General features: G+C 37.8%; 1 protein-coding gene across 9 annotated transcripts in view; it reads left to right on the top strand.

Annotated features, from left to right (window-relative positions):
* The window catches only part of plch1 (phospholipase C, eta 1), an 87,532-nt gene that overhangs the window by 29,102 nt on the left and 43,954 nt on the right, over window positions 1-14,476 (top strand). For all 9 annotated transcript variants that reach the window (XR_004933199.1, XM_036149615.1, XM_036149616.1 and 6 more), the window contains 3 exons: window positions 3,921-4,067; window positions 10,805-11,048; window positions 11,402-11,531. Coding sequence is in view for 8 of the 9 variants with exons in the window: in XM_036149615.1 (XP_036005508.1) it covers window positions 3,921-4,067; window positions 10,805-11,048; window positions 11,402-11,531 (521 nt within the window). In the remaining variant the exon portion in view is untranslated. The remainder of the gene's footprint in view (window positions 1-3,920; window positions 4,068-10,804; window positions 11,049-11,401; window positions 11,532-14,476) is intronic.

The following is a 14,476-nucleotide window of genomic DNA, read 5'->3' as shown; positions in this document are numbered from 1 at the left end:
TCAGATTTTCACATCAGTAATCCCTTGTATTTTACGTAACTTCATGCTCAGATGCTAGAAAGCTTGACCTCAGCAATCCATTATGCTTTCTCTAAATCTCATCATGCCACATCCCTTGTCAGAGATCTCTCCCTATTTTTTCAGTGGCAAGCTCAAATGTAATGGAATTAGCAGTGAGCTAAACTCCAGCTGCATTTGCGAAACAGATTCCCAGGAACTTCACTGTTACTATACATGACAAATTGTTAGACACTTAATAGATGTACGACTTTCCTTGCATTGTGGGCGTTGATTTAAATGTCCAGGGTTCATGTGCCTTTCTGTTTTACAATATCCTTGGACTAAGCATCTGTGACTGAAAAAACCTGTCAAATATCCAAACAAAATGCATACCAAAGCCTGTCCTCGGGATAGAGAGGCTGTTGTTTAGGCACTCTGCTGAGTGTGTGCACTGTCAAGCATGCTTAAACATGTGTTTTAGCGCCGTGAGTGGTTTGACTTTAGCTGTCTTTGAAGATAATCATCCGTGTCATCAGAAGAGACATTTTGGTATTTTTATGTGCAGCTTCTGAATGTGTGCTTTTTGCATCTCAACCAAAATCCTACTATTTTAGAAAAACAGAAAATTATGTTAGTAGTTGTATATTACATGATGCATGTTTTAGATTTTTTTTCCTCCATGCATAAGATAGGATTTACGTTTTTTACATGTTTGTAGATTCAGTCAGATCAAGTTTTGATTACATCTAACATCTTTGCAGTACAGTTTTCAGAACTTTCTCACAACTGGATATCAAGAGCAAAAGTTGGAAATCTTCAAATATTCCAAAACATATAATATTAGATAATTTTCTCAGTTCTAATTGCCATACACAGTTAATTTTTGACTGACTTTAAGATTTACGAATGACTTACGCCAACACAGTATTGTGTATGTCTTTCACTTTGTGTCGTTTTCAGTAAATAAAGCTCCAGCATCACCTTTCAATGTATATCATACTGCCACTTATGTCATGTGATCTCTAGTTAAAGGTGACATATCATGCAATGTCCACTTTCTTAGCCCTTAAATACATTTTGTTGTGTACTTGGAGTCTTTAAGAGTGCAGACAATTTGAATACAGTCTGTACAGATCCTGCATAAATATATTTATATTCTTTTTCAGTCACATTTTTGAAGCCATTCAGTTTTCTCTGTTTGGTATTACATTTTTTGAACTATTACATTACAGTATTTGCTGTCGAACTGCTTAACAGGGTCATGGACTTCCAGCTTACCAGTCTTGCAAATCTGCCACTTTTATTTCTCTGAGCAATGTTGTAGTCCAAGCTGAAGCATGCTGAAGCTACAAGTGGATAAGTCATTGGTTGTTCATTACACCGTCCCCCAGCATCTTACAAAAGTGGCTGAATGGTATGAAGTAGAATGCTCTGTGGCCTCGAGGGGGGGTTTAGGGTATGAAGGGCCTCCTTTATATATAAAGAGACCACACCAAAGTAGGTTGCTCTCAAACCTACCTCAGAAAATGGTTAAAAGGGCGAACGTGGGGGTAAATTAATGAGGAATTCAGACCAAAGCATTGCTGTTCTGCTTTACATAGACCACAACTGAATGATTTTTTTAGGTGAAAAGGAAGACTTGAAAAGCATGATATGTGCCTTTTAAGACAGGCTCCATGGATTTTTTGAGACACGTTGAAAAAAATCTGTGGGATAACAACTTAGATATGCCATATACACTGTACACTGGCGTCATTGCTATGCAACTTACACAAGTATTGTTTAAATGTGTCAGCAATAACCGGAATACACATTACTTAATGTCACAATAGGCTATGCAGACTCTGTGTCTGCTCTGATGAAGATTCACTCTCCTCAGGAATCAGAACGTTCACAGTGGCCCAAACGGGCTAACTTGGGTAATTGTTTAACTACTGGGGTGCCCCCGTACATCGAACATTTGGCATTTCAAGGGATCATTCAGCAGAGGAAAAAATAAGTTAGTGACTTTATGATAACATTGTCCTGACTTGGTAGTATATACTATATTTTACCTCTTTTTCCCAATACATACAGAACATTAAATGGGCGCATCATGTGCAACACATATATTTTGTACATGACAGAACTTGATGTTTCATTAGAGACACTTCATTTCTTCTTAAAGATGGAGGATTGTTTTTTTGTTTTTTTAAAGTGCCTTGAGATGACATGTTGTGAATTGAAATAAAATTGAATTTTAATATGTGGAGGGTCTGTTCTCTGACCTTGAGGCCTTGGCTCCAGCACTTGTGTTGAAAGGAAGGGATATGTGCTTGAGAGAGTTGGTGAATTTAGTTACAGCTCTAGAAAACAAAACCACAAGTTCATACTTTTGAGGACATTTCTGCTGTTAGTATTTTGACACTAATACACATTAATATCTGTATGCAAAATTGTCCTAAATAGTGGTCATGCATTTTAATGAAACTGAAGTTAAAGAGTGGAAGACTATGGAAAAAGGAAGTTTTGCTGTTTTTATTATGTTAAATATGTATGGTCTATTACAGTTTCTCCAAAAAGGGAGTACACACCAAATCTTTTGTACATATTTTATTATAGATTTTTATGGAACAACACTGAAGATACTTTTATACAGTGTAAAGTAGTTAGTATACAGTATAATAACCCCTCAAAATAACTAAACACAGCCATTAAACCACTAAAAGTATGAGAATGGAATATGTTTTGTTTTTTAATATGCCAAGTATATTTTGGCTTTTATGTCTCTACTGAAGCTTGCTGATACAGAAGTCATTCATGCCGTACTTTGTGTGCTACATCTACAGCAAGATCAATGCACTCGCACAAACAAAACAGGCTTCACTACTGAGGATAGAACTTTCGTTTTTGTTCATATTGTTGTCAATATCGCAGGGAAGTGCTGTCACAAAAAGTAAAAAGTTGAAAGTTTTGTCTTTTATTCTCGTTTTAATGGTGGGCAGTGCTAGACAGTCAGGCAATCAAATACGTACTTTATACTAAACCTCTGTGTTCTCTTCTACTTTTTCTTTTTCGTCTCATTTAAAGATCTTTGACTTAAAGCTTCACTTTAACTGCCAGAATGTTGCAGACCTGTTACAGCGCCACAGTGCTTGACGAGCCACCATCTGCCTGGAAAATAGTTTCCACAGCAGCTTGCAGGCGTGTCATGCTGAAGCTGATGGGTAGTGAAATTTAAAAAGGCCACACTGTTTAAAACATTATGCAGAACTGTCCCGCGATGCAGTAATGAATTCATCACAATTTACTTCCCATTAAATATAAACAAAGCACCAGCAAAACCCCCAAGGACGGGAATGGGTTACAATCTACATCAAATGTTACACTCGACTGTATTGCCACAGTGAGATCTGAGGATTCTGAAGTAGATTTGAACCTTTTTTTTTTAAATAGATTTTATTAATTGGTTGTTTTAAAGCATTTATTTGACCAAAGGAAATCACTTTTACTAGATCAGGGCTTGCGGGAAATCTCAGAGACAGACATTTAAAAAAAAAACCCTAGAGAGTAGACATTTATTCCACCTGCCTCAGCATCGGCTGGATTTTTTTAATCACCCTTCAGGCTCTCAACAAAACAAAGAACAGAGAAAGACACACATTAGAGGAGTAACTCCCTTTGAGACATTTTTTATTTTTTCATGGACTGAGCAGCAGGTCGATGGCTAATAAAGAAGCAGCCTTGTGCCTTCAAACAGTGGGACTCTGTTGCACCTTGGACACTGAGTCACATCAGCTGCTGTCTGCTGATGACAGTGCAACTCTGTGACACATCACCTTACTTCTTCCTGAGAAAATATAAATAAAGCCACACACCTGCTCCTTTTGTGTTTTTTAAATGAGCCCTCTCAGCATTGTTGTGTGTCTTGTTCCCCACAGTGGAGCGATGCATGAGCGTGATGCAGTCCGGGACACAGATGGTGAAGCTGAAGGCGGGATCCAAAGGACTGGTTAGACTCTTCTACCTGGATGAGCATCGCTCCTGCATCCGCTGGAAGCCGTCACGCAAGAGTGAGAAAGCCAAGAGTGAGTAGAAGGACTTTAATGCACACATCTGCATGCACGATGGCATATTATAGACTAGATGCAGTCTAGCTTTTTTATGCGAGAAACTAAAGCACTTTAAAACACAATCCCTTCATTTCAGGGGTTCAAATGTAATTGGACAAATTAAACAAATGAAAAGAAAATGTATTTTCCCTAATGCTAGGTAGAAAACTGTTTTTGAGGCAATGACAGCCTGAAGTCTTAAACTCATGGACATCACCAGACGCTGGGTTTCTTCCATTTTAATGCTCTGCCAGGCCTTTACTTCTGTGGCATTCAGTTGCTGTTTATTTGTCGGTCTTTCTATCTAAAGTTTAGCATTTAGCAAGTTAAATGCATACTCAATTTGGTTAAGATCAGACAACCGACAATGCCATTTGAGAATTTTCCACTTCTTTGCTTTGATAAACCGCTGGGTTGCTTTGGCTGGATCTTTTGGGTCATTGTTAATCTCTATTATGAGATGCTTCCCAATCAAATTGACTGCATTTAGCTGGATCAGACAGAACATATTTAAACTCTTCAGAAGTCATCTGGCTGCTTCAATCCTGTGTGATGTCATCAGTAAACACTAGTATCCTGGTATCAATGACAGCCATGCACACATATGCCATCACACTGCCTCTGCTGTGTTTTACAGATAATGTGGTACGCTTCGAATCATGAGCCGTTTCACACTTTCTCCATACCTTTTTCTTGCCATCATTTATGGTAAAGGTTGATCTTGGTTTAATCTGTACGAAGAATGTTTTTCCAGCACTCTTTTACATGTATTTTTTTTAAGTAAAGTCCAATCTAGCTTTTCTGTTCTTGAGACTTACAAGTGGCTTCCACCTCGCAGTGAATCCTCTTCTCTTTATGGTGAACTTGGATATTGATACCTTAAATCAACTCCAGGCCTTTTTTCCTGCCTAACTTATAATAACTAAATGAAGGACTTGCTCATAGCTGCACATGAAGTAACATTTGAGACATTTGTCCATTTACTTTTGGTCTCTTTAAAAAGAAGGTGGCACATGTTAAGGAGCTGAAGCTTCCAAACCTTTCCTACAATTTGACTGTGGCCATCCTCAAATAAAAGCTGAGAGTCTACACATTGTGTAATGCAAAAAGGTCCCAATTGGGATTCAAACCCAGGACCTTCTTTAGATTTTTTAAATTGGTTTGACTGTGGATTGTATTACAAGTGCCAGACCTAAGAAAAACACTTTTGTTATGGACAAAGAAATTATGCATCTTCTCTCTGACCAATGTTTTAGGCTTTGTTGAGGCCTATGAAAAGCATTGTGTCTAAACCTCCATTGAAACAGCTAATTTGAAAAAAAAAGCAAAGAAACATAAATTACAAATTTATGGGGCTATGAATTATGCTTAGAACTTACATAATCATGATAATCTTTGTATATGTTTTAATAGATACCCTGTTTGAAAGCACTTTACATTTCACTGCTTCCTTTATCAGTAACCCTGCTATTTTCACTAGAGCTTCCATAGTAATATTTTTAAAATCAGAGTCCGCCACACTGCTGCGGCTTTGAGGGGATTAACAATAAACATTTCATTGCCCTGTCAAAGCATCGTTGTCATTCCTTTATCATGCAGGCTTCACACATCTTACCCGCTGAAGCAAACATCTGTCCACGGGCCCCCGCTCGTGTGTAGATGACAACAAATGTGCGTATGTGTGTTATTGTGTGTGCTGGTGAAATGTCAAGCTCTGATAAGCTGCTTAGATCATCTCTGTTGACATAATGAGAAAAAAGACAACTTCCTGGTTATTTACTTGAATGTGCTTGTGTGTGTTTGTGTTTGTGTGTGTGTGGAGGATCAGAACAAAGCTACCATATTGTTAGTCACAGCAGTATTAAAGAGCTGAGATTACGTAACAGAAAAACAGAAATTTAATGTGTTAGGAAAATGGTCATGCATGATCTCTCGGGGGATTATATCGAAATATAATATGCGATGGGTGATAATTGAAAAACAAAAGGTTTATTGTTTCAACGAGACAAATATTTCATTCTAATGGGGTTCTTGTGTGTTTGAAACTGATTTTCACAGTGGTGGGCACAGACTAAGGTGAAATGACACGACGAGCATCTGTGTAAAATTCAGAGCAGGACACAATTTACTGCAGGCTGTTCTTAACACAGACATAGGATCTCAGACAGTCGCGTTTCTACACCAATCTCTTTAGACCGTGAAACTCCCAGAGGCCCGCAGCAGTTGTTTACAACGTATTGTTACACATGGTAGATGAAAGTGGGGGAACAGAATTTTTTTTCGCGGTTTATTTTGAAGTGTTTGGCTTTTGTTAATTATTTAAAATTAAATTCTCTGTCATGACACTACAATATGAGCTCTTGATTACAGCTTGAAAAGCACAAGCTGCTGTGGTACAAGTGTATGCTTTAGTAAGGAGTTCAGCTAAACTTGAAGTTTCCTTTGCACAACTTTGGACAGTTTTTCTTAACTCTTTTTTATTTTCGTATCTCTTAATTTTAGCTGTTAGGCATACTGTCCTGTTGCATTATGACGAGATCACTGTTGCTGTGCGTTTACAAACAGAAACAGTAAAAAATCGGGACAATATAGTTACAAATGTACAAAAACGCTACACAAACTTTTATTTAATGCATTATTTCTCCCTTGCATTATTATCTGTCATTGTGACCTGGTAAAAAAGTTTTTTCAGTGGAAACTATAATGGAAATTCAATTGATTCGATTTAAGAAGTGACTGCAGTAACACCAGTGTCATTCAGTTGTCAGGCTGTAAATATGAAATATTGCTTTCAGTGCATGTTTAGTTAGTTTTCGGGAAATGTAATTGAATGAGTTATTCATGCCCTTATTTTCTGACTTTGGCACACTGATGTCTCTTTTCTATAAAAAAGGACAAATTAAAGACTAAATAGCTTCCTATTAACATGCATTTAGTGCTATATAACATAATAATGTGTAAATTATTCTGAAAATGTATAGACAGTGCCAGTTTTTCCATGTTATTTGTCTATCAAGCAATAAATAGTGTTTAGCCAAAATACATTTTATACATTTTAATACATACAGTTCATACATTTTAAAGTATGAACAATGTGAAACGCTCAAGTCATCAGAGAACTGCTTACTCACCGTTTCCAGAACCAGAAGTAAAGAACTTGAGGAAATATTCAGTTTAAATTGTCTTTAGTTGCAGCTCCGTGAAACCCTGATATGCAGATACTGTTGGCTCCTTTAAATAGGGACTGAATACCTTATTGTTTACTGCATCTTTTGATCAAACAGTTTCTCTAATGAGCTGTTTACCGGGTCACCGTTGAGTGATTGAAGCATGAGATTTAAGATTCGATTAGCTTTTTAGAATTTGTTTCTTTCATGCATTGCTTCTCAAGTTATTAAGGTTTTTGTTATTTTAATGTTTTTCCTTTCATTTTGAACAAAGCGCTTCAGATTGCCTAGCATGGTGCTACAGTGTCTAACAAAAGGGAGTACTCTCCTCACATTTTAGTAAATATTTTTGTTTTAGACACAAAAGCAGGGTTTCAACAAATGTGCAGTAGTTTGTCAAAAATAATGACTGGGACATTGGACATGTATGATATCCATGTATGCAGTTTATTAGCAAAGAAGAAGTCAATTTGGAGGTGAGAGTCTACACATTGTGTCTGTGTCCACTATAACTGGAATATGTTTCAGTAAAAACAGATTCCATAAACATAATTATGGACAGCTGCTCAATTAGCCTTGGAAAACTCGGCTGATGCTTGGAGGGGCTTGGACATGTGCTGATGATACATATGAGACCACCTACTTCTCCTATTAAGTCTAATTTGTTTTCTCTAAATTTTAACACCATGTGAGTCGAACTTTTATTTTTTGTGTCTGTTTGTCTTCTCTATTTAGTGCTTTATCTCTGCATTTTGAATCCTTTTTTCTGTTATTCTTGTACAGCACTTTGAGAAAAGGCTGAATAATGGTCAATGGCAATTATTTAAAAGTTAGAAACCCAGTTAGCTATAATTTTTGTAATACAACAAAGAATATTACCAAGCTTCTTATAATCAACAATAAAATGGGTTTCATATCACTGATGCAAGTTATAGAAAACATTTGGCAGCTGTGTCCATTTCAGAAGCTGTAAGATCCGTGGAGATTGACAATAACGTTGCTTTTTTTAGGGTGACTCTGCAGACATATCCAGTGTGTTATTTAAAAATCTCATATTTACCAAACAATGTTAAATAAGAGGTTCTTATTTAACATTGTTTGTGGGCAAATGGGAGTCAACAGCTCGGACATTAGAACATTTTTAGCTGAAGAGTATAGACTATTTTGCTGCTCAATATTCAATTAAATTCCATTTTATTTATATGGCGCCAATTCATGAAACATGTCATCTCAAGGCACTTTCCAAAGTTTAATTCAATCAGATTATACACATTGGTCAAATACATTTCATTTCTAATATGGGAAACAGGACTATTGATGCAGAAAAAAAATACTCTATATTGCCTATGTTTGTTATAACTGTGATAAATGTGACCAGTGTTGCTAATGGATGTCTGTTTCAACTTAAAAGGCACATATTTGGCAAACTTTATTTTTTAATTGTATTCAGACTACCTGCTCATTATAGTTAAAATATTTTCCTGACTCAAACATGTAAAAAAGTGTGAAAGGAAAAAAAACTAATCCTGCACAGGGCAGCTGATAACGCTGCCGAAAGATGCAGAGAGCTGTGACTTTGAGTTTCTAATGCTAAACTCAGGGAGCAGAAAACATGAGAAGTGACAGAAAAATCTCCAGCTTAAGTTTGAATCCATAAAGAGAAGGCTTATATGGTGATTTATTCAGTGAGGAGGAGGAGGTCAGGTCAGGAAATGTTGTCTGGGAGTCGTAGTTCAGACTGCAACCATATGGGGGTGGGATGGGGTGGAGTGTTTAAAAGCTCTTACCCACAAGCCTGTAATTCACTTCAGAGGCAAAGGACCGCTTGTGACAGAAACAGTAATTCAAACAAAACACGGTAATAGAATTTTTTTTTCACAACATTTATTCCAATACTGGTATTTCGGAGCTGCTTCTGACCAGTATTGATATTCTTCTGTACGCAAAAATATTTCATATTCCAACCAACATCTAGGTCAAAAGAATAGCCTAAACGTTCTAAACAAGCGTGCTGTGATCGTGCTAGTCTCACTTTTCTCCACATAATGAATCTGTTTTATACTTGTAAGGGTTTAATTATTGCCTTGTGATGGACTTGTCCAGGGTGTACCCCCTGCCTCTCGTCCCACTGAAGATAGGCACCGGAATCTTGTGCACAGACAGAGGAGGATGAAGGAGTAACAAACCCCTGGAGGGTGATTGTGCTGATAGTTCTTGTGTGGGAGAAGATGCTCCCCAGTCTCACCTGCTGCTGCCTTTCAGTCAGGAAGCTGGTGATCCACTGACAGCTGGAGGCCGGTACTGTGAGCTGGATGAGCTACTAGTGGAGGATGTCTGTGTTGATGGGTTTTTAAAGCTAAGCTGAAGTCCACAAAAAGTATCCTGGCATACTTTCCTGGGTTGTCAAGGCGGTGTATGATGAAGGGTAATCTCAAATAGAGCGTGTCAATTGTCAATCTATTTGGTCGGTAAGCAAACTGAAGGGGATCCGGCAGGGGGGCTGTGATCTTCTAAACAACAGTGATAACTGAAGCTGAATTTGGTGACTACAGTAGGAATGTTTAGCCAATGAACAATGTTATTTTGTCTGTTCCTGTCTTTAAACTAAACTGTATATTTGTTTTATAAACCTGTGGCAAAAAGCGTTGGATGAGGAGAAATCTTAGCCTCGTGAGACCATCCTGATCTTGCGAGCTTTCAAGGTTTCACTCGCAGATCAGTCTGGCTACTTTCCGTTAAAGAAAATTTGGAGCCGTTCACCAAACGAACGTCCAATCAGCGTTGGCTTTGAGGCGGGTTGAGGTGTGACGCAACGAGAAGCGCGACAGTTCAGTCTAAAGAACATGGCGGCTTCAGCCGATGAAACTAGCGTTAGCGTGGCTATCAAGCAAGTTTTGTCGGAATTACAGAGTATTTCTTTGCTGAGCTAACGAGCCTTTACCTGCAGCAGCAAGAGTAGCTTGGCTTGTGGTTGTGTTTTCGTCGTCGCTCGTAACAGAGCGACGACGAATCTGATTGGTTTATTTGGCCCGTCTATCACCAACATAGGCCAATCAGCTAACCAGTATTTTCGCCCCTTCCCAAAATTACTTCAACGGAAGGTTTCCAGATGGATATGCGAAGCAAATCTATCTGACGGAGTCAGGTTAGAGAAATCTTACCTCATCATCCATTTACTTCCAGCAGAGTTCACCCACATTTACTGGTCTTTGACAAGGCTCAACTATTCGGGGAAAGTGAAAAGTGCTCATACCATCCCTTTTTCTGTGTTGCCAATAGGTGGCCATATGGTAGTTCTTTGGGTTGGCGTGACTCAAAACAATCTATTGGTTTCAGAAAAGCGCCTTTAAACTCAGTTATATCCACTTTAACACAAACAATACAAGGGCTGATTGAGACTTATTCATGTTTCACACTTTCAATAATTTTTGTGGTTCTGAAATATAACTATGCTCTTAAACAATACCACATTTTAGTTGGCAAGAAAGATCAAAATGTTTCTTTATTAATTATTGACATTTTTTCTGTCTTTCCTCACCATGGTAGTCACCATAGATTCCCTTTACAAGGTGACGGAGGGTGGTCAGTCAGATATCTTCCACCGGCAGCCAGATGGCAGCTTCGATCAGGCCTGCTGCTTTACGGTCTACCACGGAAACCACATGGAGTCACTCGACCTGGTTACATCGAACGCAGAGGAGGCCAGGACCTGGATCACCGGCCTCCGCTACCTGATGGCAGGGATTAGCGATGAGGACTCGTTGGCCAAGCGACAACGCACACACGACCAATATCCTTCCAAATAATTTCTGCTGTTCTTTTTTTCTTTTTTTTTTTTTCTTGTCATGATGAAACATTTTCAGGTCAATATAGTTTTGCAGACAGGTTTTTCTTTCTGGTCTCTGGAAAGCATGCAATCTTTTTGTCAAAAACGCTTCGCTCTGAAGTGAATTATTCTTTCAGCTCACAAAATTGAGAAATATTGTGTAGTTTCATATATTTTATCTTTACCACAGTTTTCACTTTAGTCTAAGTGTTTGTCTCAGTGGTTAAACTGTCTACTCTTCTGAAGTGAGGAAAATGGTTGAGAATTGCACTGACAGACTTGATGATGTAAGCTCCATTTTCCTTAATGTGTTTGACGTGGATGAAGCAGACATTTGAGGAAGCAGATAAAAACGGAGACGGCCTGCTGAACATCGACGAAATCTACCAACTTCTTCACAAGCTGAATGTTAACCTGCCACGTAGGAAGGTCAAGCAAATGTTTCAGGTCAGAGAATAAAACCTGTGGTTCATTTGCTGCTAATTGACTTGTAGATACTTAACAAGCTCCTGATCTTGCAACTGAAAAAAGAAAACACACATTAATAGTTTTGTGTGTTTGGAGATCAATGACCTGACAGTTGAAGCAAACATTGCACAAACTGATATAGTTTTTTTTTGGGTGGAACATTACCCTATTTAACACTCACTTCACATTACTACTGCAGTTTGACATGTGTGTGATACATAGAAATGTGCAAGAGATAGTTTTTATGCAGGATACCCCATTATAGAGAAAAATAAGAAGAAATGGAAGAAGAATTATTATTAAACCTTTTAAGACATTAGTCTCAGTAAGTAATGTTACATAGGAGATACACCATGCTGTATCTACTGTTGACCAAAACGGTTTTTCTTTACCACCAAACAATTTATGAGTCACACAACTGTTCTTATTCTCTGTCAAAAACATATTGAATATATTCTAAAGCCATTTCAGGAATCAGCATGAAGTGAAAATCTAAGTTTGGAATGCTTTGTCTCAGGGTAATTATATGTGTAAAATCAGTATCATGGGCTTGGAGTATAACCTTATGGAATACCCTAATGAATCAGGAATAAAATATATAGAATCATCCATCTGAACTATCTGGTTTCTATCTATAAGATCATTTGCAAATCACTAAATTGGTTTTGTAGGAAACTAATACCTGTAAGTGGATCAATTAAAGTCAAGTGATCAAAAGAAATAAACCTTTTAGAGAAGTTGAGTAAAAAATAAACCCAATAATCCTTGCTATTTAGAGTTTTTGCAATGTCATTTATGACCTTCGTATTTGTGAAAATGCCGTAATCTTCACAAAAACCTGTCAACTGATATGCAGAGAATACATTTTAGGCAATATATTATTTTTCTTGAGCACTGACCACAATTCTAGCACTTTTGGCAAATAACACAGTTTAGGAGTTTATCTATAAACATTTATGATAGTTGGGTTTTACCTTTCAGGAGATTTCTAATTAAACAGATTTCCATTCCTTTGTAATATGCTGGTTAGGGATTCTCAGTCATCCAGGAGAATGCAAACAAAAAACTGGTTGTATCAGTAGGAGGCCTCACATTCCAGCTTTCAAAAATGAACAGTTCAGCATTAGGCCTGATGTATATTCATTTTCCAACCTATTCACACCTCCTTCCTCCTTGCTTGTGACAAAAACAACTCTCAGTGAGCCAGGCTAACAATGGCACTAATGACGGCCTATTGTTTGGGGAGTCCAATCTACACGTGAATTTAAAAACAGAACGGCACACCTAAACAGCTTAAAAGCATGTTACTTCTCCCTCACTAGCTTTGAATTAACAAAGTGATTCAGATGAAGAGAAAAACCTTTTCAACTTCAAGAGTTCTTTTGTTTTGTTTTTAAACCTTTTTTGGATAACCCTTTGGAATTTATTATGACAAAATTTGATTGAAAATACAGCATAGATCCCAAGATCACAATTGGAACCAGGTGATTGTTGCCAAAACCGATGCACAAAGAAGAGGTGGAGCTGAGATTTAGATGAGGTGTATATCAATGATTTGAGCAGGAGAGAGTGTGTAATTTGAGTGTTTAAAATGGTTGAAATGTTTACAACATTTCTGACTCGGGAAAACTGGCATCTCCTATGTGAAAGAAGCTATTGTTAAGGACTGATTAGAACGGCAGCGATAGACTGCTGACCTGCCCAGGGTGTACTCCGCCTCTCGCCCATTGACAGCTGGAGATAGGCACCATCACCGCTCGCGACCCCACAAGGGATAGACGTGTTAGAAAATGGATGGATGAATGATTAGAACCGAATAGAGACAACCTGGCTCTACCTCGAAAATGTAAAGTCAGCTTCACCCAAAATATCCTCTCAGTTGACATTTTAAGAAAGTTATTTTGAAAAATGTGTGAGGGTCATTGAGGCTAAATAACAACTTTGAGCATACTGGAATGTTTGTGAGTCTGGATTCTTCTGCTAATGATAAACGGGAGCATGGTTATTAGGAGTGACAGGTGGCTGCTGAGGTAAACTCTTTAAACACTGATGATTATATGTATTTTTATGTAGCAATGGTAACACTGGAAAACTAATAAAAATATTTATAGAATATAGCTTATGTGATGACATGCACATAAAGTGGGTGCGTCCTGACTAAAGAAACTGTCTCCACAGTTTTGTCATCAAGCATCACGAGGACCAGGAAACACCCAGACAGCTCACTTGTGGAGAAGTTTAGGCCAGAGTTACGTTATAAAACAATATCCTAAAGATTGAACTCTCCCCTGAGTGCTATTCAATACATCGCCCAAAAATGAAAAGGCTTTGGGTTAAATCTACCAAGACATGGTGATCCACCTAAACAGACATTGCAGAAAAGGAGCAGCCAAAATGCCCCTGGTAACTTTGGAAGAACTGCAGGCTTCAACAACTCAGATGGGAGACCATCATAAGGAATATTAGTACTGCATCCACAATCTGGTCTTTACAGAAGAATTTAAGAAGAAAGATAGATTTGAGACTGGGTCAGAGGTTCACCTTCTATACCAAAGACCTAAACATAAAGCCAGATATTCAACTAAAGGTTTTAGATCAAAGTAAATCCTTGCATTACAAAGACTAGAACGAGTAGCTGTAATTACAGCAAACAACAGCTTAAAAACCATAAATCACTTTTCTTCCACTTCTCAATTTTGCACTCCTCTGTGTTGGTCCATGAGCTTAAATACCGAGTTTGTTCTTACAGTGAATGATTGTCAAATGTGGAAAAGTTTAATGGGTGTGAATACTACTGCAAATACTTCTTTGCAAGCTAACATAAAGTTATTCTAAAAAGCCTTGAAAACTTATTTGTCAGGATAACTGTCTTTTTAGAGCACAGAGGTTTCTCAGAATCCATGTGTTAATTTTTTTTTTTTTTT

The sequence above is a fragment of the Fundulus heteroclitus genome, chromosome 18 (genome assembly GCF_011125445.2).
Source record: "Fundulus heteroclitus isolate FHET01 chromosome 18, MU-UCD_Fhet_4.1, whole genome shotgun sequence".
Lineage (NCBI taxonomy): Eukaryota > Metazoa > Chordata > Actinopteri > Cyprinodontiformes > Fundulidae > Fundulus > Fundulus heteroclitus.
The sequence above is the reverse complement of the archived record's forward strand: the minus strand, read 5'-3'. Positions and strand labels throughout refer to the sequence as shown.